At 41.3% G+C, this 27,254-nt stretch overlaps 1 protein-coding gene across 1 annotated transcript; it reads right to left on the reverse strand.

The window, feature by feature from the left end:
• Positions 1-2,920: 2,920 nt before the first annotated feature.
• On the reverse strand, positions 2,921-27,014 carry lmo1 (LIM domain only 1). The gene is made up of 4 exons (XM_026167447.2): positions 26,376-27,014; positions 12,571-12,784; positions 4,931-5,056; positions 2,921-3,439 (listed from the first exon to the last, which is right to left on the reverse strand). The coding sequence occupies exons 1-4, from the start codon at positions 26,395-26,397 to the stop codon at positions 3,334-3,336; spliced, it is 468 nt and encodes a 155-aa protein (XP_026023232.1). The 5' UTR covers positions 26,398-27,014; the 3' UTR covers positions 2,921-3,333.
• Between the last annotated feature and the right edge of the window lie 240 nt (positions 27,015-27,254).

The following is a 27,254-nucleotide window of genomic DNA, read 5'->3' on the forward strand; positions in this document are numbered from 1 at the left end:
CCCCACGTGGTCCAGAATAATTAAAAATGATGGCATTGTCGTGCATGTTTATTAAATATTTTGGGAGATAAATGTGAACATTTTGGTAAAAGAAAGAATGAAAAAGAAAGAAAGGAACAAGGTCTGTTAGTGCATAGATGCTAAGGTTGTGATTCATGTCCAGTGCATCCTGTAATTTCACTGCTTTATAACACCGATCTTTCTCTAAGCCTGAACACTGTGCTAAGATGAAAAGGTTTGGTCCTGGATGTTACAAAACTTGTAACATTGTATAGCTGTATAGTTGAGTCATAACAATAAAAAAAAAAACCCTCCTCTAATTAGCTGTCCTGTTGGGGTCACTACATACAATGCCTTTTGTGTTATGAGCATGTTCCCTTGATCTGTGAAGAAGCCCCATGTAAGATCCACAAACTTGGTCTTCCACTGAGAAAGGAGTATTTTGTTAGATGGAAATGAACAGAACTGTTCAGATAATGATTATAATTCCCCATATGGCCGTAATGAGGTTGATTCCTCGCCAAGAGTTGGGCAACACACTAATTTATATAATACACTGGCAAGAGGTTACTTTTAATATACCTGAAATAATCAAAATGCATAGCCTATTATCACTTCCTTCAAGAAAACTCTCAACCATAAAATTAAATTCAGTGTAATTAGAATTGTTGCTGATGGATCCAAAATAAAACACCGAGTTACTAGTTTCACTTAGATTTTTTTGGCAGCCTTTCCACTTATCTGCTCTCCGTGTGGTTTTTCTATTCTACGTGCACCCTTTATGACCACGCTCTGCTGACAGCTGTCCCTATGTCAATATGAATGCCTGTCAAGAGAGATTATACATCACATGAGTCGAGGCAGATAATGAGCAAGAGGGAAGGGCACTTTTTAACACCCCCTCGTGTGCAACATATGACACCAGCCAAGCTAATTAAGCAGATGCCATAATGCAGTAATCAGGAACACAGAGGAGGTTTGAGAATTCACAAAGTTGAGTCATAACAGAGCAACATTTGGTGCTTAAGAACTTCTCCACCAACACAAGCAGATGGGAATGCCAAGCTGCAGTGCGTGTGTATTTATGTGTGTGACTATGCCTGTTTGTGCACCGTGTTTTGCAATTATCGATGTGTATGTTTCGTAATAATATCTGTGTGCATGTGTTTTTATTACATAGATAGATAGACTGTGTACGTGCATGCATGCCAGTGCACACATAGCTGAATCGGCACGTTCCTATTACCTTTCAGTCGGGGACAGTGTTACTTGGTGAGGTTTTTTTTTTTTCCTCATTATTTTTCAGCAAAATGAGCAATCAGCCACATTGCAAAGAGCCTGATTGTTTCCCCCTGTAAATCAATCCAAGAATTGCAATTAAAATGTTCTCTTATGTGGTATAATTGATGCCTACCTAATCCTTTATTTGCACACCTGCCGGTGAGTCTAAATTTTTAATGAATTTCTAATTAATGCTCTTTGCACACTTGATTTATGTGTTAGCAAATTATAATGATGTTCTGTGTCCTGCTGGTAGGAGAGTTCTTCGCAGATTGGCGAGCCTCGGTGGAAATCTGAAGTTTGTTGGACACACTGTTGAATGAATAAGAGTTAATACACACATGGAGATTAGTCGTATTAACCCCAAGAGCATTCATGTATTCGTCATCTGAGACACATTTAGCGACATATATACGTCGTGGCCTGTTTCTTTGGAATTGCGCGGTTCTCAAAAGGCCAAACATACATGAACGTAAATGCAGCTATTTATGTTTCTCTCACACAGAGATAAACTGGTGACAGAAACTCTCCCACTAAATCGAAGGCAGCATTAGGTGGTTTTAATTCTCAGGGTCTTCCACGACACACGTGAAGTCTGGTAATGTGAGTGAAATTAAGGCCAATGAGGCCCGTCCAAACCGATGTGCAACAATACTTCTTACTGACCTTGGATGGAAATGAAATGGATGATGAGCCATGAATTTTTAAAAACTGCTTTGCAGTGTGTAAAAATGTGGCTGTTTCAGTTTCGCTGGGTGTAACATCACATAAATGTTGAGATTTATTTTGTAATTATAGCTTGTTACTGCTAGTAACTGTGTAGTAACAACAAGAAACTATGATTACTATTTAACTTTCAGCCTTAATGTATTAAAAACAAATCCATGGTAATCAGTGTTCCTGCACATAGTCTTTTGCTGTGTGCAGGAACACTGCAGTTAATATATGCTTAACGCCTTTCCCCCTCCTTTAATTTAAAGATTAATGTGTACAAATACATGTAATAAGCAAAGCCACTGAAGTGGATTATCACTTGATGGAGTGGCTGCAAATCTTGACAGCTCGACCAGAGTTGGTATATCTGATATAACCTCATCAGATAAACAGACAGTGTCACACATCTCCATTAACAGTCTTCTGGGGAAAGTACCCTTTAATACAGCTCTGCACTTGTGTAGCTGATGAGTTTGAATGAGCTCAAACTCAATGAGCATTTATTTTCTCTCTAATTTATTTGCTGTTGCATTTCATTTCCAGGCCAATTCACCCTCATAATCAGATGGCAATTAGTGAAGCATGAATCACACAGAGCAGCTCAGCTTATCTCAGCCCCCTTTCATGACACCTGCACGCTCACAACAACACGGTTTTGGAGAAGCATTCTTTTATTCCAAATAAAATCTTATTTAGTTCATTTTAAACAGCATTTCTAATTCCATCAGAACTCTGCAAAATGTAATAAAACTTGTTTCGTTGCATCATGTTTTAAAGAGGACTTCAAATATTTTTTTTTTCTCGCCTGCAGGGCTCTTTACAGCATTGCAGTTTTCTGATACATGATTACATATCAACACGTGGGCCAACTCCTTCCAACAACAACTTTGGTTTTTGGTAAGAGAAAAAAAAAAATCTCACTATGAACATTTAAGAATCTTTAATTCACACTAGTAATAAAATTGCATTACATTTCATAAAATAAATGTTCCAGTTTATATATACAGAGAAAACAGACTGTACATACCCTCTAATGAACCATTTCTTAAAGAAAAAGAAAACAAACCTGAAACAAATTTCACAAAACATACAAGCAATACAGTGCTCAGCTAAGCAGGCACAACTGTACATCAAAATTTGTAACTGCTCAGTGTTGAGGGGGGGATGTGGGAGGGGCAAAAAGTTTAACATTTACAATAGAGTCCTTAGGGACTGATAAAGGGGTCTTAAAAAGTATTGCAGGCAAGCAGACAGACGCTTGTCTTTTTTCCAAGTGCAGCGGAACATCCATCTCGTGTGTAACGTGTGGAGCCGGCTGTTGCTGCCGTCGGGGTCCAACTATTGGACCTGTGTCTCAAAGCTCCCATTCAGCTGACCTTCCTCATAGTCCATTTGACACAAAATCATGTTGTTTTTTAGGAAAAACTTGTCCCCGACGCAAAACCTGTTGGCACACAAAAACAAAAGGCGAAAAAAAAAAAAACATTGTCAAAAACAAAACGAAAACAAAAAGATGATTAATGCTGGCATCACGACAAAGTGGTGTGTGTTTGTTGACTGGTTGACTCTGCTCTGGCAGTGAAAACGCTGCGTTTAGGATCAGCAGGTACTGATGATTCTGTTTGATCGCACCCATTTGGCTCGAGACATTTTACCTCATGCGCCGAGACCGCGGCTCGCCAGATTCAGAGTCTGTTTTGATGGCCATCGTAAAATGTGTGGTTTCAAATAAAAGTAGATTAAAACCCTAAACAGTTTCGAATCAAACAGACACAGGCGCTGGCACCCAATGAAAAGCAGGTCAGCTCTCCTTGGCCTGGCAAAAGCGGCGGTGGCGCCGCAAGAGTTTCCAAGGAAACTCTGCCACGGGGTTAGCTTTTCACACACCAGTTTAGTTCCGGTGCTCGAAAACATTTTTCCTCCAAAGTCTCACAGTCAGTTGGAGAGGGAAAAATAACTCATAGCAGCCTGCCCCACTGATGTTCTTCTGTGTGCTGCTGTTTGTTTGTGTGACACAGTGGACACAGCTCCATAATGTGACTGAAGGGGAGTGAAGATAAGAATACAGCTGAAAATGGCTTGGCTTTAGTAATGTGCCAGGCTGGTAACACAGTAAATAAAGCTGGTAACGGTCACAGCCGTGGCAATACTGTGCCAGATGAGACCTGGCTTTGTGTCTGCCAGCTGAGAAAAGAGACTGCAGTCATAATTCCCTTACAGCAGGTGTTCACTATGGTAACTGAATCTGGTCTGCAGAAGGTTAATGGGCTTGTGCTGTGTGGAGGAACAGGGTCACAGCACCCCTGACAAGCATGCAAAGGACGTTCTGCTTTCAGAGAGGTGCCATTACTGACAGTATATTAATGGGAAAAAGCAATATTTGGCTATGTCATATTCTGTGTACATCATACCATACAGTAGGCTTTGTGCTTGCTCCAATTCTATAATAGTTCCTATCCCTTAGGAAAACGCCATTTCACACCTGTGTCTATTCTCTTTTGTGCAACAGCACAAATCTGGAGGACGTCTTTTTTTTTTTTTTTGTGGCTCCTTTGCCTCCTCGGACAAATGAGAACAAAAGCTAATTTTACATCCCATTGGCTTAAAAGATTTACAGATCTAGCCACAAACAAGGACAAAGTGCTGGCAGCGTGACATAATAGAAAATAATTAGCAGGGCATTACAAATGCAATGCAACCTTGATTCTTGCAACACAAGCCAACCACAATTTATTCCCCCCACCACCAATTATAAACTGTGGTCTGCAATAATGGAATGAAATATAAAATTTCTTTTCCACCTGAGATTATTTTTTAAGAGCCTCGAATATTTAAGCCACTGGCCATTTTAACGCCCTATTTTTGTGTGTGTGTGTGTGTGTGTGTTTTTCTTAAATATGCAATGTTGTTGTGCAGTTATGACCCCCATTCTTACCTCTGGTTACAAAGCTGACAGGCAAAACAGTCCAAATGGTAAACATTATCTCTGGCTCTCATCACCATTTCAAAGGCTGGGATCAGTTTACTGCAGGCTGCACAGTTCCCCGTTGTACCAAAGAGCCTGAAAGACAGAGCGCACAGACAGAGATTAACCCACCTTCTCTTTACCTAGATGCAGTAAAGAGAGCAAACAAACACGTAGCAAAATGACAGCAAGAAATGTAAAAGAAAGAAGTTCAATAAAAACAGGGGCTTTCACAGGAAAAAGGGAGTGAAAATCGAATTGAAGGCAAAAATCTTTCTTGGCATCCAGTTGGTATATTTGTTAATGAGAGTTACAAACATAGATCTTAATTCTTGGCTAATGATCTAATTATAATGATCACATGGTTTTAATCTCCTTCTTCAAAGAATTTCCCTCTCGCACACTGCAAAAGCAACGAAAACAGGTCTGAGGCAAACCATTTGAACTGCTGAAAGTTTTCTTCTTTCAAAACAAAACTACCTAATGAGTCTGTCTTCAACCAAATCCAGCTGGATTTTTTTTGCACATGAGGCTACACTCTATAATGTAGTCATAAGTTCAAAAAGATTTCTGTTACAAGGATTCAGGCTCAAACCCTCGCTCTCTCGCTTTTCTCCGTCTTCCTCTTTCATTCAGAGAAGAACCTGAGACAGTGATGGTAGATGCAACCTTGAGGAGTTAACTAAATGTTTTACAGTGAACAGACTCACTGCTCAAACCTCACTGCGGCTTGTTTGGGCTTATTAGATAGGAGCCAAATGATAAAGGTCACAAACACAGCAAGGAGGCACTGGTGTAGATCTCCTCAAAGCCAAAAAAAAAAAAAAAAAAAGGAACCTCAAATGCTTTCCCCAGTCAGATTTACATTTTCATTTTCCAAGCGCCTGCCCCTATGTTTAATTTGGAGATTCTGAAGCACAGATAGATTTATATATTCTGCAGCAGGAAAAGGACCGCTTCACAGCTTTGCAAGAGGGGATAAGGCAACAGCAGATTGTCATTCCAACAGTATGTTAAACTCTTTTCCCCCCCAAACTTGTAGAGCTCAGACAGAGGAGTCCCCATGTTGATATTCTGCCTCGTTTATGCGAGTCCCATTCAGTTGCTTTCACCTTGTTAAAGAAAATGTCTATCCAGCAGCTCTGCTTCTAATTAGGGGCCACTGCCCCAGAGGAGCAGGAAAGACAGAAACAGAGGGAGAAAGGTTGTTATGTTCCATGAGAGGGATTCACAGGGTGTTAAACTGAAACATTGTTACAACTGGTTACTGTTTCAGTAACAAAAAGGAAAAAAAAATACTGAATGTTCTCATACAGTAGACATCTGCCACCCACGGGGTGCTCTGTAACTCAAAGAATGTTTTCCCCCCCCTCTTTAGAGAGACACAAAGACTTATCCAAACAGCTTTAAAAAATTGCAATCTCACACATTCAGTATTGATCTGAAAACAGAGCAAATACCAGTGCTACAGAACCTGACCTTGTTATCACACTATTCCAGCATTCATATTACAAGACATGAGTGAGTTTGTGTGGACAAAGCACAAGTATTGGCAACCGTGAACTGTTGAGTTTCCAGCTTATAAATGAACCCCTTTTCTCTCTCTCTCTCTCTTTTTTTTTTTTAACCTGGATGGAAAAAAAGAGAAAACTCCAGAGCACCCAGAGTCATCATGACATTCAGAGACTCTTCCATGTAGTGAGCAGGTCATAGTGATGTCCTTTCTCTCCCTCAGGGAACCTAAGCTATAAAAGAGCCTAGAGAACCCTTGGTCATTTACAGCAATTGACATGCACACACCTATAGCAGCCAGAAGGATTATTCTAACCCATCTCCATTACACCCTGCTGGGCTGCAGACATGGTGCTCAGTTGATACATACAGGTTGTGAAAACGCCTGGTGGGGAAGCCCAGCTTGCTCCTGACACCAAGTTCCGCCTTCAGTCAGAGCAGCGTGTCACATCTGTGGCTACTTTTTACTTTGCGGCTACATCTATACTCTCCACAAACCAGTAATTCAAATAGTGTGGGTATAACCTCTTTTCCACTCTATTATGAGGGTTATTTGAGCTCGTCGTTGGATACGAAACATTTACAACATAAAGCCTGCAGAACCTGGTAAACACCCACGTCTTTCAAACTCCACAGTGAGAAAGTATTCTGCTAATGGCACCAAAAAGGGGTTAGAGGCCTTCAGTATGGAAGGACGGTAACGGCTCTCATAACCGGTCTGTCTTAAGCGTCTTAATAGTCTTTCGTGCTAACCTGATTTCCTTATCAGCTTTGTGATTTGAAATCGCAGGCAGATATTTGGCACAGAGAAGTTGGAGTGCAAAAAAGTGCTCTCGGTAATCGCTGTGTCCCACTCATACTGTTCTTCAGCCAACAGCTGACGTGTCTGGGTTATAATGTGGCATCAACATATGGCTTAATTGAGCCCCTTGTGCTAAAAGGAGATTACAGGCTGAGTGAACTGTTCAGCACACATTATACTCTTTTCTTCCTGCTCCTATGAAACTAAAAGGCAGTCAGAGAGAAACACCACTGTAGCAGAGCATCCTAAGTAATGAGTTTCATACTAAAATGCAATGTTAGCCAACAGATCCCAACATATTAGCACAAAAATGAAGACGCAAGCTATTCAGAGTCACCTTTAACTTGTACTTAAGTATAGATTGTGTGTGATCAAGGACTCTGCAATTATACACAACATGTGTACTACAACATATATAAAACTGCATTAATTTTAACCGTCATTTTTTATAAACTTGACATGCTTCACCGCACCCAAACAGTGCATTCCACGAACATAAGCTGTAAATGGGTTTTGTTCATTAATTCATTTCATTTAAAGTAGATTTTCTTTTTGTTTGAATAGACTATTTTTGGAGGAATTCGAATGCATTGTTCTGACACATGTCCCGTATTGTAGGAGTGCAGTGGCTCATGCACTTCAATTTCCCTGGCCATTTGGATTAAATAAATCAATATTCTCTGAAGAAAAGTGTAAAAAAAAAAGAAAGAAAAAAAAAAATCAACATCAACACCATTTTTTCAGCATTTATGACTGGCAAATTTCTCCAGCTTGTAATGCACCAAGGCCTGTGTGCTTTGCTGATCAATCATCGGTATTGTAGCAGGGTTTGTAGCAAGAAGCTCTCTTTTAAAATTGAACAATTCTGTGGTTCATATAAATGGATTAAAGGGTTAGAAGTGCTGATTTGGATTGCTCACCACAGCCTGTGACGCATTCTCATATGGATTTCTAAATGGCATAATGCAGTATAAGTAAAAGCAAGCTGGATGTGCTTATTAGATGAGTGTTGTGTTTTTGCAAACTTAAAAATGTTTTTACTGGCAGTAGCGGCAGAACTCAAACTGAAGTGGTAATGCTTTTAGGTATAAATACAAGTTACGTTTTGATAAAGATGTGCTAGCATCCTGCTAAATTTGCTATTGTCGATGTTTTGCAGTTATTACTGTTAAGTCTTAATCTTTGTGGAAAAGATCAACAATGAACATTAACCTTAGCTCTTAAATAAACTGGCCGAATCTTATCGTAACCACCTCGTAGTACCGCATCAACCAAGTAGAGCACTTTGCTTTCAGACTGATGGCTTGCTTTTGTTTCTTAAGTAGAATAGGAGGCAGAGCCTTCAGCTTACAGTTAGGTCTGGGTCAGGTGACCCTAAATCCTCCCTTAATTATGCTGCAATAGGCCGAGGCTGATATGGGCTTCCCATAATGCACTGAGTTTCTTCTTCACTCACTGTGCACTTGTACACACAGTGTGTTTTTTGCCCCGTCTTTTGTCCCAACCGGTCGCAGCAGATGGTCGCCCCTCCCTGAGCCTGGTTCTGCTGGACGTTTCTTCCTGTTAAAAAGGAGCTTTTCCTTTCCACTTTCGGGGGTTGTTTGACTGATGAGGTTTTCTTTGTATTATTGTAGGGTCTTTACCTTACAACAAAAAGTGCCTTGAGGAGACTGTTGTTGTGCTTGTCACACTTGCATCAAGTGGTGGCTTGTGTGTGCTACTCTAACACAGCTGGAGTTCACAGGTCATTGGAGAAGTTGGTGATCAATGCAAATTCGTATAATGGCCTTGCCACCCCATAGTTTTGCAATATGGGGTGGCAAGGTAAGAAAATGTTAACGACATTGTTGTACCACTGTTGTCGTTCCATATTCTACGACATGTCTTCAACGCACACTGTGATGTTTTTAATGTGTTTTTTGCAGACTGAGATTAAACATTTTATAATTAAATATTTCAGACTGCTAAATCTAAGGGTGGCAATGCCGGGGGTGTGAGAATGTTACTATAATGGCCATGAAAGAAAGACTCTCTATGCCAAACGTACATTTTTACTTTAGACACTGATCACCAGTCTTGGTAAGTATTAGGATCAAGACAGCTTAAAAAACCTTAATATATCTGCAGTATAATATGCAGCAAACTGTATTATCAATAAAGTAATTTTGTGGTTCATCTAATGACCATAATTGACACCTTTCAGATACACAGTGATGAGTGACACCTTAAATTGCATCTGTAGACGAATAGATATGTGTGTCTCTGCTTAACAATGCTGAAATTACTCTTATCTCACCATCTCAAGATTATAGGCTTTGTTTGGATCACTTGCCGTCATTATTATGGCTTAGGTCTAATTATATGCATGCTGACTTTGGGTTTTTAAACAATTTAGTTGCATTTTAGGTTCTTAACTTTATAGAATTTGTATACTTGCCTTATCCCTGCTTTCTACCATCTTCAGTGCAGGGGAATGAAGCCTATTCTCGACTCCTTAAAAGAGCTCCTATTTAGTAGCTAAAAATGTAACTTTGTGTGCTGGTGTGGGATGTTGCGAGCAAAGTTGGACGGCAGGAACATAAAGGAGCTCTCCTTCCTCTGTTATTGAGTTATTACAATGGGTCTTTAGAGAAAAGAGGGCCTTCTTTAGTTCTTTCAACTCGCTGCTTTGCTAACTTCAAACCCTTAAAGCTCCTACAGTGCATCATCTGCCTCTCTGAATTGCTTCTCTCAGATTGGGCTGTGGCTCTTGAAGTTTTCTACCTGTTCTCTGAGCTCTTTGAGACTTCCCTGCCTGCATAGGGTTTGTCAGATTTCATAAAAGGGAAAACTGTTAATGCATGCGTCGCGTGTTCTGACCTTCCTCAACAGTTGTGTCTTTTTTGAAAGTGTAAACCTCTGTACAGATCTATCTCGCCTGAAAAAGAAGAGCGACTGTTTCACTTCCTCAAGGAGTAAGAAGAAGACTGATCTGAAAAACAGTCACATCCATGTGGAGCCATCCTCTATCACATTGCTATTCAGCTGGTTTTAGGATAACTTATAATGTCCATTATCTTGAAAACGTTTTCCTCTTACAGTTAATTACACCACATTTTGATAAGTGGCTTACTATTATGTCCACTCTAATATATGAAACAGAATATTGAATTATTTCTAGCTTCATGTCCTGATGATCGTATCATCACTATATATACGAGGGGTTAAAGGTTTTACGACTTCACCAAAAGACTGACAATAAAGAAAATGCTTAATAAAGCTGCTATTCTTACAAGGAAGTCGCTTACAAAAAGAAAGATGCAGGGAACTGACATCAGGTGGATTAAAACTAAACTTTTTGATGGTCCATGGTTTTGAAGGGCACGGGAGGACACTGGCTGAGGTGTGCATTTTGTGTGTTTGTGTGTGTGTGTGTGTGTGCGCGCGCTGGAGTGTAATATTCAGTAAAGTGTGGGTGCATTCAATAAGTTGCTAATGCCACTGAAGGACAATCACAGATGGAGCTCCTATAATAATTAATGTGAGCATGGCAGGGTTCCAAACCCTGGGAAATAACCAAAGTGTGTTTGATCCACTGCTTGTATTTAATGAAGTGCGGGAGGCTAATTCAGTGTACAGATTTAACTTCATTACTGCAGGTGAGCAGAGCCTTCGTCTTACTACAGAGAAAAGAAGGAATGAAAAGGAAACCGGCGCTGCATGGAGACTGCATCACCTACTTTCAAATACTCTGGTCTCTCAAACTGCCTCTTTCCTATATACGCAAGGCAAGGGTTTTAATTTGTTCCATAATAGAATTCATCTCGAGCATCTCAGCCATTAAGTGTTCTGCATTTGTCGCAGGCTGAAGAGCAGGCGAGTGGGATGGATTTCATTAGACAATCTGGGGCAGCAGAGGAGCACAGGAAGCTCTCTACAGCTCCGTCCTTTTTATTCTTATTTTAGTATTCCTAACTCTTGATTCCATATGTCATTCTCTTCATTTCATCCCTTCTGTGAACTCTACATCTTAGTGGCCTAATGTGCGAGAAAGCTTTTCCTTCTCCCTTTACAGTGCCAGTAGGCACTTATGGCTTCAGGGTTGAGGTTGCTGTCCTTTCAGCTGATGTATTTTACCAAGTGAAACTCTGAGCTTCATCATTTTTGCCTTCTCTCGGTCATTTGCCCATTTATTATTACCTCATCTGCACCATCTGCCCCTTTTGGGGGAAACATCAGGTCTTAGTCAACCTCTCACTGCATCTTAAAAGCATTAACTGTGGGTGGGGACTGATGGATGGTAATGGCCTATCTCAACGTAACATCCCTAAGCACCTCGCAAGTGGGCTGTAGGCTTCTTCCAGGTCGAAGGAAGAGCTGAAATAAAAGTGAAATGTCATTAAAAGGCATCAGTGAGGTAGAGGAAAGCCAGGTTGATTAAAGCTCTCTGTGCTGAATTTTAGTGGCTATTTAAGTGATGCTGCTCTTTTTTAATTTACCATCTTAAATTGGAATAAACTAATCAAAACTTAAATGGGTAGCAGTAAGAGATAAAAGTGAACACGCTGTGAGACAAGGAGGCAGAAGGAAAATGGAGAAAGGGGAAGGGGGGAGGACGGTGCAGGGCAGGGTGTTTCGGGAGGAGGGGCCTAAGGCACCGGCATCTTTAAGTCGGCCCCAGGGGGATTCCCCCTCAAATAAATGGTAGGGAATGTGACCTAACGCCCAGGAAATGGTCATGTTTAATTTAACAAGCAGATGGCAGGGGTATCAGAAAGAAGGGGTGGGGGGGGGCAGCACTAGTGAAGCAACAAGCCTGCCTGGAGGTTTCTCACAGCCTACAGTGCTGATACAACCAAAAACATGTCGTCATGACAGAACTCTAGTTCATTGTTCATGTAAAGAAGAAATATATATATGGTTGTGTGTCCACGTGGTTTATCGTAGATGTTGGAACTGTGATTTGTGTTTGTGGACAAATTTTTTTTAAATAAAAAAGAGGAAGAAGGAAAAATGGTGTTCCAAAAATTGCCCGTATTTTTCTCCTTATGCAAAACAAATTAGCCTTCACCTATATACATTCTGTAAAAGAATAAGGCGTTAACCTTATCTGATGGAAATTGATTTTAAAAGTGTTCGCGACTCATACTGACAAAGCACAACAAACCCTACCGGGAGGGTTATATGCGAAACTGAAAAGAGAGGAGGGAACAAAAAAACAACAACTCTGCGATCCTTTTAAGTAACACAATTTTTGGAACGACATCGCTTTTGTGCTTGTTGTGAGGGGAGAAAGGTGATTGTGTGTCTTTCTTGCCTCAGGTAGTCCCTGCGACAGAGGATGAGGTTGGCTTTCGTATAGAGGGTGGAGCCCACCTCCCCCAGGCGGCAGTCGCAGCAGGCACATTTGAGACAGTCCTCATGCCAGTATTTGTCCAGGGCCTTGAGCAGGTAGCGGTCTTTAATCTTGCGATTGCAGCCAGCACACCCCTTCTGTTTCCCTTTGGGCTGGACGGAGAGCATCGGCACACCTGTAGTGATAAGGAGACAAACAGCCACGCGTGATTTACGGCCGGGGAACACGAGTGACTTTTCATGTTCTCTTTTTGATAAGCTGGCTGCTTCTCGAGGCGTCTAAGCCTGGCCTCGCACACGGCCACAGCACACTGCCTACCTGCTTCATATGCATTAAAGAAAACATTCTTCCATGTAGATAGGCACACAGGTCACATTGGACAACAAAGCCTCGACTTACTTGTTCCACTAAGAACATGCTGTAATACAAAAGTTACATGATCACTGGCAGCAGGCTTCAGAGGACGGAGCACGTCTCAGGTAGTTCTCAGAGTTATTTTGCTTACCGAGGTATTTACAACAAGCTGCGTAGTATGTTAGTGACCTATCATTTCATCAAAGCCCATTTCACTCAACTGTCCACAGCTGTAAAAGCTCCTTGTGGGCTTTGTTTGGTATAGATTAACATTAACCTTTTAAAAAGCCTCTGACCACAAAAACGTTGCTACCAGACCCCAGTGAGATATGTTATGGCCTAAGTGCCTTTTAGCACACGCGGGGACACACACACAGACACGGACTCATATACACACGTGTGTGCGCACACAAATTGCCAACACACACAGTGCTCCCTGCTCAGAGCATTACAGCCTTTCCTCCTTTTACACTTATCTGTACTCATGTGTCTGCAATGAGCGAGCCTAAGTTACCAAACTCGCAAATTGCCCTGCTGTCACACAGGTCCCCTTTAAGTGCGCCTTTTAGCCTCCTAAAGGACAAATAAAGTCCATTTAATAACTGCACTAAACACTAATAGTCTATGTGTGGTTGACATTTGTGTTTGGACTAAAAGCCCCCCTCAGGCCACTGCTGGTACAGAGGCAGGGGTGCGCAGCTCCCCTCTGTAGCACTAACAGGTCTGCCACAGCTGAAAGCACAAGACAACAGCTCTTAAGACACTCTCTCACACACTGAGCTATTGATCCATCTAAAAGAACACACAGTGGACGCCACTTGCCACTCTACTTTCAAAACACATTTCTCTCCCTCTCTCTCTCGGAAAAAAAAAAAAAAAAGACTGGACAGTCTGCAACATGGGGGGTCAGGCCAACATTTTGTATGTGTGGGCATCTGTGAAGGGCCCCATTTTAAAGACGGGTTATACAGTTTTATATGAAATGTCACTGTTGCACTTTAAAGTTGTGCATGCGGTCCAAACACACACACACACACGCAGGCGTTTCTCAGGAATGAAAGTATGCAAACATGTGACATATTGTGTAGTTGTGTTATGTTACGTGTGAATAAGGTCATCCTGTAGTTGGATCCGTTTTAACTTCTGCAGTTTACTGAGCGATACACACAACTTCAGCTGGTAACAAGGGACTGCTTCGCTCCGCGCTGTTTTTCTCAGCTCAATCTGTCAAGTTCGCTCTCCTTCACAGAAATCTTACACCGCTTTTCAGCAGAACTTCTTTGGAACAGAAAATCATTATCATTCTCCCTGCCTTTTTTCTCCTTCTTTCACATGCTCTCACACGCAAGCAAGTGGACCCACAAAGTACCTCATTGGATCCAGATTTGCGCTGCAATTTTTTAAGGGCCATCCGCACATCAATAATGCTATGACTGTAATACAAATAGCACCCCCCCCCCCCCCCCCCCCTTTCTTTTTTTTAAGGAGGTGAAGGGAATTGCAGGGCTTGTTAGTCAAATTTATGACTTTGGTTTATATGTCAGTAAGTGCTGTGGTGGTGTTGAGCCGTCTTATTTCTTTATCAGAAGTAGAAAGGAGAGGCTAATTGGTCCAGTGCTGGTGATGTGAGCCATCAATTAGTGTTCTGCCTGCCCTCCAGCTCCCTCGTCTCCCTCCTTCCCAAAACAGACCCCTTGAAGCTGCCGCATTAGGATCACAAACCCTGCTATAAATACCAATGTTCAGTGTAAATGAAGCTAAAAAGCTTCAAATTCAAGCCACACTGGATAAGGGCGGACTCTTCTACCTGTATTTCATGGCTTGTTAGGGGAGCTCTCTGCAGGTATGCCAACAGTGCTCGCCTGACAGGCTTCTACAGAACTAAAAACAGTCTTAATGAGGAGAGAGAAAATGCCTGTGTGTGTGCGTGTGTTTCAGAGGTTGTGCAAAGAAAAATATAGAAGTTGCTGCATTTCCCTCAGGGATTTCAAAAATCTTTAATTTGCCTTTTATGACACCTAATTAGTTATTCTACTCAAAATCTTTGCTTTAAATAAGAGAACTAATTATACAAAAAGGTCGTTCCTCCACCTCCGGAGGGCTACTCGTAATTGGTCGAGACCACCACCACTCGCAACACTTCCCTTAAACATATCGCGTGTGTTTTACATCACATTTGAAAAGGCCAAAGCTTAACCCATCATGGAGTTACTGTGTGCTGCTCAACACTTTTTTCTTTTTTTTCTTTTTTTAAATAAAACGCTTCTCGGCATCATTAAGGTGACAACACAGACTGTTTCTTCATGTCACTGAGGTTTCTCTGTTTCTTTATGCAGATGTCCCGGTCCTTAGGCCTAACTAAGAAAGACACCTCAGCAGAGGAGCACCAAATGTCTGCCAAGAAACCAATATGCCTCTTCCTTGCAGCAACACTGGGGAGGGGGAAAGAAAAAAAACCCCCAAAAACACAAGTTTGATGTCTTCTACCAAAGCAGCCTCTGGAAAACTGCTTTAATAGTAGTGTAGCAAGCAGTAGCTAAAACCTACTAAACAAAGAGCGGTGACAGAAAAAAAATGATTGTGTAAAGTAAATGTCTTTTCAATTCCCCTAATGCCATGAGACATTTTCTTGCACCTGTCACCACTCCCGGCGCTCTGTGAAACGGTGGAGTAGAACAGACCCTCCAAAGCTTGCCACCTCCCAGAAAGAAAAGCTGCATTATGAAAGGAAGCAGCAGACTAGGAGGCAGCCTCCACTTAATCCAATCCATTTAACAGATACAAGTGCCACTGACCTTCCAGTGTCATTTGATGTTACCAAAAGCATGCCTCTCCACATCACGATTCATTCTCCAACAAGGGATGCATTTTACCCCTCAAAGTGGAGAGACAGCACTTGGCCTGCCAAATATCCTTCCTGAGGAGAAATTTAATTTGCCATTAGCACTGTGTGAAAATGCCTGTCATCTCCCTCTTTTTCCTCCCCTTTAAAGATTGTATCTTTCAGGAATATGTACAGTTAGTTTTACTCAAGCCAAGCAGTCTGTCAAAGCATGTATTTCCCATTATAGATAGCATCCGATTTCTGTTACCCCATTTACACTTCCATCTGTAGAGCTATCAACAAAATCACATCAGTCCACTAACCTTTCTGATATATTTAAGGTTTTAAAAGAAAACACTCCTGGATGGAGCACTCAAGGAAATACAGGGGAGGAAAATGGAAAAATACAATTATCACACAGACATGGGAAAACCTGTAAAAAAAAAAACCCCAAAAAAACCCTACAATTTGCCCCAAACTCCCTTTCCCCTCCCCATCATTACCATTAAAGTGTTGGTTGCTATTTTAAAACAAGTGAGCAGGTGCTTGAATGGTATTCCGCATACACTAATTTATACGAATCCCGGAGCCACCATCAGCTCTGCTGTGTCATTTCATGCAGACTAAAAGGAAGACTGGTTAGTCTTGTATCAGCTTCTGTGGGCGTAAAGGTGTGGGAATGATAATATTAGTCTGAATAATCACCTGCTAAAATCAGCACTGTTTCTTCTTATATTAAATTTACAATGAAAGAAAAAGAAAACTTGACAGTAAATGTTTATTCACTAAAGAACTAAACTGATTTCATATCAGAAATAGCTTTAAAACAATATAATTTTAATGTTGATTAGCCAGTTGTCTCATTTGATAGGGAAACGAACTCACAAATTCACCCCTTCACTAGTCAACTGCTGTACATGCACACACACCCACACCCTCCCAGTGGAACAGCTGCTCTCACAGGCACTCAACCTTTAATGGCAGAAAGGACAGTTACATCTGCTTCTCTGTTTGTTAAATGTCTTTTGATCAATTAAAAGCTCTGACGCCATGGTGCGATGCAGACTTTGCTGGTTCACGGGGAGGTAAAGGATCTTGATGAGACTCGCTCAGCCTTCCTGACACATGGGGAGGGAGGTGGTCTTTCAAGGAAGTGGAAGCTGGCCCTGGGTGGGCCTCTTCTTGGGGGCCCCTATAATTCCAACTCCCAGCTGCACTAAATAAGAACGCGTTAGCCACCGGCGTGGTGAATACACAGAGCGCGATGCTCGGGGAAATTAGATACTGTATTAGCAAATGATTGCATTTATCTGGAACAAGCGCATGTGTCATTATCCCCACCACCACCACCCTCTCCTTTATTCAAACCACTCCTGCACAAGACATCGGGCCGGATATTAACAGAGTCTTTAAACTGCTGCATGAAGTTACAAACGATGCTGAGCTCAAATAACTCGAAAAAGTGAAGAATAGTAGAAAAAAATCCAAACTTACTGTGCTGATTTTGGTCTAGTTCTTTATCCAAGTGTTTTGTGCTTCAGCCATGTTGTGGCCTTGGCATTGGAAAATAAAATTTGTCCCTGGGCCAAGGTGTCTGCTACTGAGGTTAATAGGCATCTCATGCAGATGTCTTGCTATTGTGCGCATAAATCAGCCCCTTTTCATTCAGCTTCCATCATTGCTGTAATTGAGTCCGTAGACGTGTTTTTATATCTCCGAGACAAAATACAAGACATCTGGTAATAATATCAGCTGGAATAGACATGTCAGTCGAAAGCAGAGTGATGAGCGCATTCTGAATGATAAACAAAATAAAGAACCCTGAATCATGTGCCTATCGTTAGCTGGCACATATGCAAGGAGCAAAAGAAGAGATATGCATGAACACGTGCATATGCTCTCTCGAATTAGGCCCAAGTCAATATTACATTTCATACTGGCTGTGTTTTTTTGTTTTTCCCCCCTCTCATAATTTGCTCTAAGAGCCTACTATGTTACCGTGCGGCATGCTACTTTTCCAGATGGTTGTGTATGAATGCTAGGGTCTGTGAGGTGATTTCTGGGACTGTATGCATGCTATGATTATGACATAATTAACACCCACAGTAAGTGGGAGAGAGCAGACAGGGCTGGTGCAGTTGAGGAGGGGACTGTTCATTAACAAGATGCACTCTCTCAAACTTTGCAGCTTGCTGTGGCTAATAAGCCCCGCTGAAACGGAGCCCAGCCGTCCCTTGCATTGACCCTGGCACTGCCCAGGATAAGGGAGGGTTTTGTCTCCTGGAATAATTGCTCTTTTCACATGTTACAAGTGTCCTGACCCCCACGGTCGGCAGCCACTTTCCCTACCATAATTACTCCTGATCCGCTCCAAATGAGTCAGGCACATTAGGGCTGCAATAACACTGGCCCAGCTTCAAGCGCGGCATGGGGAGTCTCAGCAGAGCAGCCTGGAACAGGGCTGCCTTTTCTCCCAGCCTACGGTCATTTCCATCACGTCAGAGGTGCATTTCTTACACTTGAAGTCAGCACGAAGGCCCTAGGCCCTTTTTCTAAAGGCTTACAGAAGGTATTGTTAGCTCCTGGTGCTCACTACTCACTGTGGTTTGGCTGCACACTCCATCCCAATTAACGGAAAACTTCATTAGGGTGCTTTTTTTCCACACTTTTCAGCCCCCTATTATTTTTAATTTATTCACATGGGGTTAATTAAAAGAAATGTATCACAGAGATATGCAACAGCTTTCTAATTAAATTCATTGCTGCTTTTTTTTTTTTTTCAAGACATGAAACTGGCAGAGTTTCCAAATTATTACAGAAGGCGACTTGTTCCAACACTTGGTTGCTCAGTAGTAGGTTGAGATTAGAGCTCTGCAAGGTAAGCTGTCAACAGCAGAAAGAGAGTGAGGGGGAAAGAATGAGGAAAAAGAAAATGAGAGTGGGGGATTAAGATGAATGAGGAGGAGGAGAAGAGACGCAAAAAACAGCCATGGTTTGATCGTGCAGTTTTACTCCAAATAAACCCCAAGAGAGGTCTTAAAGAAGGAAGACTGTCAGTGTTGACAGATCAAGGAGACCATTTGATATTTCATCCAGCCAATCACATGTGGGCTCACTATTGAGCTTTGTCTGCCGTTGGTCTAAGGTGTTTAGTTCTTGAAACCTGCCATTTTGCAGCTTTTCATTTAAGTGCAAGCTGTCAATAATCGAGAAGGTGAATGCATCTTCATCTCAGTTGAGTACAGTAGGCACAAGATCAACTGACATTTCCCCCAGAGTCTCCATTTGAGATTGAATAAAGTTTTTAAAAAAAAATCTATATATTGTCAAACTAGATACTTTTAAACCTTTATAGAAGAGGCAATCTTATCTGCCACTTTCTGATTCCTGTCAAGAAAAAAAGAAAGAAAGAAATCAAACCATTAGACCCGTCACAGCCACTTTCCGCCATCCGGAACAGAATGCACAAACACTTTTCAGTCCACATTAAAAATGCATTTGGAGATGGAAAAATGGAGCCCTCTAAAGTTTGTGTCACTCATGAGGTCAGGAAGTGATGTACGAAATCCTTCCCACTCCCCAGCAATTACTGCACACTTATTATTTCAAAGGATATGCCAGGAGACAGGTGTGCCATTCAGGGTCCTCGGTGTGTTGAAAATGGAAGGGAAGACGGAACACCATACTGTGGTGCACTATGTGAGGTTCTTTAATCTTGAATAATGCAAATTCCCCACAGGGGGCAGTTATTTGGCAGCACAGGCCTCTAATGTCATTCAAGCACCTACTCCCACACCTGATGGGGTAAATAATGAGGGAGGTTGGGTGCACAATTAGAGAAAGAGGTCTTCATGAAGAAGCTGTCTCGCAAAGTCAGGCCTGTCCCAAAACTCTCAAAAGGGAAACGCCATAGAGGATATTTGATGTTTCATTATGAAAATGGTCTTAATGAATACGTTTGAATACTATTTTATTACCCCGTAATATAAAAGAGCTATGCCATTCCCTCTAGGAGTAATTCCTGTTGCTGGCTAAAATCAAATGGCTGGTCAAATGAAATGTAATAAAATGAAATGAAAGGTAATGTGATTGAAACGGGGGCCAAAAGTGTCTGAGGAACAGGTTTAACTTTAACTTCATTGGGAAAACACACACACACACACACACACACACACACACACACACACACACACACACACACACACACACACACACACAAATGGCATTATTTGATCAGAAGCTGTATTTGCAAATACTCAGATAGTCAATATCAAAAGCCTAATCTAACTCTAAGGGGCAACAAAAAGGCTGTCTTAATCACGGGCTTTAATTAGCTATTTAAGATTTTATTACCTAAAGGTCAACCAATGAGGGGTTAGCTCTCAGCAAGTTGGCTCTTATTTAAGTGAAGGCACCCAGGCTCTTCTATTTACCAACAAGATAATTGCAAGATCTTAATAAAGTGTGACGGCTCCACCCTCCTTTCTTTTGGATTCCTCTATTTCATGCAATAAATCAGCTTTTAATTTTGATGTTTTGGGCATAAATAAAAAAGAAACGCAAGCATCAGTTTAAGTATTTCAATACGTGTCATTTTAAGCTGTGTAAAACATTAGAACAAAAAGGTTTATGGCAAATTTATGACAAAATTAAGTTGCCCTAAAAGAATCAAACTAATTTTTCAGAAACATTGAATCTGCTTAAATCTGTTTTCAGAAGTTGAGAGTGGAGTGAAGTTAGTCTGAAAGTTTAAAAGCCCCACTAGCAGCCCCTAGAGGCTGCGCTGCTCCTTACACTTACAGGAACAAAGTCTCTTTCACTGACCAGTGAACACTTACACCCTAAGAAACAAATCCGCACAGGCAGGGCCAGAGACAGATGAAAATGTACAACAATCAGGGTTTCTGCAAATGGAAATATGACAACGGCAAAAACTATAGAAGCGCGCATGCGATGAAAGGCAGCATAGGCTAATAACGCATTGTTGATTTCCAAGCACCTATTGGCCAATTTTGACGACTTTTAGTGAGGGCAGTGGCAAAGGTTTATCTCATCTGAGATCCGGTTTCCTGAATTTGTATGACTGGATTTGTGCTCATAGATACTGCGATGAAGGATTGAAAGATCAAAACAAACGGAGAGATTTCGCAGGTCTTTCCTCCCCACTGCTGTCAGACTCCATAATAAAGACTTTAACTGATCAAGCACACACATCCATACATATGCAATAATACTAAGTGCAATAATCCTTTCTGTCATCGTTGTATTTTTACTCAGTTGTATATAGTATTTGTATTTGTATTCTATTTTTATCTTATTGTATATTTATTTTATTTTATTCTACTGTATATAGTATTTTATTCTATTCTGTACAGCTGTGTACTGTATTTATTCTTATTGTATTCTAATTTTTGCCTCATAACTTTTGCACTGTCCACTTCCTGCTGTGACAAAACAAATTTCCCACGTGTGGGACTAATAAAGGTTATCTTATCTTATCTTATCTTAAACAAAAAAAAACATATACGCAATTAGGATTTCTTTGTTAGCTTTGCACAAAGCATTAATAGCTATGAAAGTAAAAAGGAGGAGTAAGTAGTAATCAATATGTCATACTGATATAGTCAGTAGATTCTTTAAAATCTCCGAATAGGGTTTTGCGATTAAAAAAAAACACATGTATGCATACTTTTAAAAAATGTGCATCAAGGGATTAAATCAGGAGGGTTTAAATAAAATGTAGGTTAGTTTGATTTGTGACACAAGAAGGCGTTAAGAGGCTGATAGGATTCGAGAGTCGGGTCAAACATGATTCAGGACGCACCATCGTAATCAAACAAACATAAACATCCATTTATATTTCAGGTATTTCAGGTTTAAAATCTTTCCAAATGTCATTTAACCCCCCCCCCCCCCCCCCCCCCCCATTGTAGCAAAGCTGCTGAAGAACGATAGTTGGTGGCTTTGTAGTTTTGACATCTGCTCATCTCAAGAACTTTGTTGCATGTCATTCGTCTCTCCCATGTTTCTTGTCTTCCTTTTCTAAGCCTATGATGACAGAATAGAGGAGAAATGATTGTTTTTCTCTCAGCGAGCAAAGAGTGAGCTTTAGTGAGTGCGGAACGACACACAAGCAGCAGCCGTGAGCATGCAACCGGTAAACAGGTGAATAAATAACTTCATGTTAAAAAACAAAACAACAGCAGGAAAAAAATAACTGATGAGATGTTGCAGGAAGTGTGTACATGTATGTTTGCAGAGGCATCAGTGTATCGGTTTTCTCCCCCCCCCTTGCCACGTAAACATGAGCGCAGTCAATAACTGCTGGAGGGAGTCGGCTTCACGGTGACAGGTAGCAGTGAGACTTGCTTTCAACAGGTTCAAACAGATGAAGCAGTATCGTATATACAGTGTATACGCATGTATTGTGTTAGTTATTCAATCAGTACTGACACCAGTAAAGCGGCTCATCTAATATTTTTAGATGTATTCTTCTGCATTTGCCTCTGAACTTGCACTAAGACACAAGGTTTCCCCCAGTGTCTGTGACTCATCTCAGCTTGTTAGAATATATGCAGATTTGGGAAAATGCTGCATTGGTCCTGCTCATTTTATACTGGCTGAATCTCACCAGTCTCGCAATATTCCTGCTGATGCTGAAAACATCGTTTTTGAAGTGAATAAAAACAAGCCAAAAACAAAAAAGGGGGTCAGACTTGGGACAACACAACAGGGATGGTCTGTTCTCTGTGATGCATGTGGTGGCAGCAGATCTTGTTGTGAGAATTTGTATGATAACATAGCTAGCATGTGGCCTCTGGCAATAATAAAAGGGATGCTCTTACAGCTCAAGAGTGCATAATTGAGTTTGTGTGCCACACTGATGAGTGCAGCAATTTACATCGGAGGCAGGTGGGCGCGCTCGCTAACACGCGTCTCTTAAGTCTCAGTTCAGTCTCTTTGAATTCCACTTAGATCATGGAAAGTGATACAAATCTCCCGCACTCGTAAAATATGAAACGATCAGGACTGATAGGGATCTAGAGGTTTTAGTGGTGACAGACGAAATTGTCTCTTGTGAGGCTTCTGCATTTGTAAGATCAGGCTCAGATTAGATGGAATTAAACACTCGCAGCTGAAAATTGTATTAATGCGATTTTGTGTGCATTTTTTTTTCTTCTGAGCTCAGCTAAAATGAATAAAGTGAAATGATTTACATGGACAGCCAAAACAGTGAGGGTGTAAGACTGTTGCTTGTCAGTGCAGGGTATATTGTGCTATTTACGCACATGTATTTTTTTTTGGTACCATTTTGTTACATATTTATAAAAAAATACATTTAAAAAAGCACTAGGTTACACTTTGTAAATGTTTCAAATACTCAACTGCCTCCTGACAAACTGTGTGTAAGAGGAGAAAAAGTTCAATACAGGCAACGCAGGTGCCTATAATAAAGCTTAATAAAAAAAAACGTACTGACTTAAGAAATATCAAACGCAGCAATGTGTTTGTAATATTGTTCAAGCCCTAGAGCACCAAAACCTGATGCAATTTCAATATTTGAAATGGGCAAGTTTAATTTTGAAGTAAGACCAAACCAATAAGCTGAGAAAATAGCAAATACGAGAGAGCAAATTGCATTCCTTTGTAAAAGTGAAAAGACTTAAGGAACATATAAAAGTAATCTCCAACTGGAAATTAGAAATCAACCCTCAGAAAGCAAATAACAGAAAAGAAATATTACTGTCCACTTTCTAAATCAATATAACATCGCTACAAGACAGTATTACCATGGTAACACTGGTAAAGAATGAAGCAATTCTTATTATTTCAAAATAAAAATCGGAGCCCGAAGCCCAAGTTTTATTACAGCAGCTGACAGAAAGATCGCCAGTCTGTATTCATCTGGAGCACTGCTTTTCAATCACATGCTTTATGAATGTACACATTTTTAGTGGACAGGTTGATAACAGGATCTTAAATTAACAAGCACAGGTAACTGGAAACTTGTAAGTAGCTGGAGGTTTTTTTTTTCTCCTGTTTTCTCCCCCCCGCCCTTTGGTTCAGGTCTGTAAAGAGTATACTGTAGTTATGGTAATGTTCAGCAGGAAGATGCCTTCAGCGTGGACCCACTTTCTTCTCCTGCAGTGTACGAAGAAAGAGAGAAAACGGCTGAGTTGCTTTTTCCACCCCTCTCAAATTATACGCAAATTGGAACCTCATATCGCAGAGTAAAATAAAATGTTGACAGTGAATATTTTGGTACATGTTGCTATTCATTGCCCACTATAACCTGCATATTAGGTCACTTCACAGAGCAGTGCCTGTGTTCCTACTGCAGTCGTCCTCTGTGCTCCCAGACTCAGGGCTCTGCCAGATAATATACATACAAGGATAATGACCTAATCATCTGAGAGTAAGAAGCTAAGTTTACACACAGTATCCACAGGTATCTGCATCCAACATGAAACCATTCAGGACGAGGATTTCAATGACAGCTGACAGGGGTGCGTCACAAATTTTATTTTACATTTTCGACTCGAGACAAACTTGCGCAGTGGGAAGAGAACTGGTATCAGTCACAAAGGCTCGTTTCTGGTAATTGCTTTTGCAGCACAAATTGTTGCAGACTTTTCTAAGAGGAGTCAGAGTTCAAAAACGGTCTGCCAAACAAGCAGCATCATTACTTTGTTGCCAACTTGGATCGCTGGCTTTGAACACGAGAACAGACACACTGATGATCTGTTTTATAGCCCGCGCAAGGACTGAAATATGAACACTTAGGCGACTCGCACACGGGCATAGTAGTACATCAATCAAGGAAACAAAAAACAAATAAACTAACAAAAAAAAAAACAAAACAGCAACGCAGAGTAAGCACACATAAACACACGTGTGGCCACCCAGACCCACACCTCCACTGCCACATACGCGTGCATCTGTTTGCGCAGGCACTAAGTGGATACATTAGACGTGAAGGTTGAATTGACAAGCCTATAACTTTGGAGCCAATAAACGCTAAGAGGCATCATAGAGAAAGAGACCAGATCCGAGCCGCTCTGCTGACAACCTGGCCAAAATGCTGGAGCTGCTGGTTGGACCCAGCAAATAAAGGGTGAAGCTTTTAGGCAATGAGCAGCAGGTGATCTCAGCTTTTCTGCAAGTCCTAATGCTCCTAAAAGCCTCTCTCCCTGGTTCTGTAATTGGGCATCAGTAGTTAATGTAGTATTGACTGCATTACATGCTCCTGTGCATCCTTTCCCACTAATGCCATTTGCATCACCTTGTACATTTACCATATTGCTTAGCCAATAACTGTTAAAAGCAATCTGAATCATGAATCATATAGGGAACTTTTAGCAAGACAGACATCCAAAGGAGACAATTTACAGTTGAGTTAATTTGAGTACATTAGCAGCACAACATAGATTCAGCCAGACAGACCAATTTATGTCTCTACCGCAGTCCTTTTATTGGTTTTTGGATGTGTAAGTGAAAGGATGCTCCTCTAAGATGAATGAAAGATCCATTTTCAAACATAAATAATGGGTTACAGATGCATCCATTACTTTTGGAGGAGGAGGAGTCCTGCATAAACTGGAGTGTACAAGAGAAATATCCCGTACTTTGAGAAATAACATGCACACACACGCACACACGGGGAAAAAAAAGAAGTGTTTTATGGTTGTGGTGGCTGTCAGCGTGCATGCCAGCAGGTGGTCTGTATTGTCAGCAAATCGACCTCAAAATACTCTTAAAGAAGTGACAGAATAAAGACATGCAACACACACCTACTTGGTTTTTAGTTCATCTCAATCAGGTTGTGCAAATGTGTTCAGAGCATATGCACTAAACAGAGCCGAATGTGACGGATGCACTGCACACATCTCAACATCGGCTTAATCCAAAATGGGACGTCATTAGAGGCGAATTTGATTTAAATTAAAATTAATTAGATTGCCTCGCCCATTAACCTAAATACATTGAAATAGATAAGTAATGCAAGTAGGCCTATTTGGATGGAAAGTGAGCGAACGCTGCACAGGCGCTATCCATAATTTGCAATCAAGTTAAAAGCACTCTGCTGTCATCTCCCATCCCGTGGTGATGTCAAAGGCTGCCTCGCCAACTTCACAGACGCAAAAAGCACTTAGGAGGAGGAAAGAAAAGAGGAGCCACATGCACTGCAGTCTGTGTGGAGTATCATCAAACTGTGGCTCACACGAAGAAAGACAAAAAAGAAAACAAAAAAGAAAGGCAAAAAAAAGCTACAAACAAATCCCGTTTATAATAAACTCTCCCTAACTGAACTGCAGTTTGGCATTTGTAGGGTTTTTTGTGGAAGAGCGCATCAACTTCGTGGTACAGAAAGCACATACGATATTGTTAGTTAACAAAAAAGGAGGGGAGGGGAAGAGAAAAAATCGCCCGGACCCCATCGTGACTGAATGGGGTTGAGAAAGCCAGCGTTAAGCGGAGGCTGCCGGTGCACAGGGTCCGGGGAAAAAACACTCAGTGTGTAAAATGTCACTAGTTTGCCGCGTTACTCCCTAGGTTATAGCATCCTACGGTGGTAGACGTTACTCACCCTCTTCCTTGTCCAACACCATCGTCCTGAGGAACGAGGAGTCCTTCCTCGGGCGATCCGTCCTCGGCTCCAGCAGGCTGCACCGCTCGGTGTGCTCACAGCTTCTCCTGGAAATGGCTTTGAAACGCGCGGTTGACTAGACTACGCCTCGATAAACCGAAACCCTGGAAAGATGAATTGCCGTCTGCGCGTTTTCTCCCTCCTATCAATAATAATTCACACACGGAATACGGCGATAAACACGACGAGAAACCCCTATCCGGACTGAAGTGCAGCGCAAACAAATAGCGATCAAACAGCGTCGGTTGCTCTTGATAAATTCCATGCGAATAGAATAAAAAAAGAAAAAAGAGGAGGGGGGCAAAAACAATGAAAAGCGATACAAATCTAGTGTCGCCTATCTGTAACTGTGCACACACGGTCGGATCAGACGCTCAGACTGAACGGCTGAGCTCTCCTCGCTTCTTAATATTCTCTCTTTCCCGTTCTCATTTGCTCCGAAACGGCAACTATATTCAAACAAATCCAATTGCAAATCTGACAACTGCTAAAAGCAAACTCGCGCCGCCTCTCTCCCAGTTTATGTGCCGCGCTCGCCTCTGCTGCTACTGAATAAATGCGCGCAGTTTCCAGAGACCCTCGGATTCCCCTGTTAATTAAATCAATTCATTATGCTCAGATCTGATTAGCAGCCCTTCCCCCCTCTTTGAATCAATTATTCAATACACAAACATAATTGCTTGTGCCAGAGGTGTCTAAGTATTAGCTTATTTAACTCCAAGGACACTAATTACCCCTAGGGCAAGGGAACTTTTCTCATTAATTCTGACAAAACACAAAAGCACAGCTAAGGGAAAGTGTGTGTATGTGTGTGTGTGT

Source organism: Astatotilapia calliptera, chromosome 1, assembly GCF_964374335.1.
Source record: "Astatotilapia calliptera chromosome 1, fAstCal68.1, whole genome shotgun sequence".
Lineage (NCBI taxonomy): Eukaryota > Metazoa > Chordata > Actinopteri > Cichliformes > Cichlidae > Astatotilapia > Astatotilapia calliptera.

Coding starts and splice junctions, on each gene's coding strand:
- lmo1 (XM_026167447.2), bottom strand. CDS start 26,397: ATGGTGTTGGACAAGGAAGAGG. Junction 12,785..26,375: donor GGTGTTGGACAAGGAAGAGG/GTGAGTAACGTC, acceptor TTATCACTACAG/GTGTGCCGATGCTCTCCGTC. Junction 5,057..12,570: donor TGTCGCAGGGACTACCTGAG/GCAAGAAAGACA, acceptor TCTGTCTTTCAG/GCTCTTTGGTACAACGGGGA.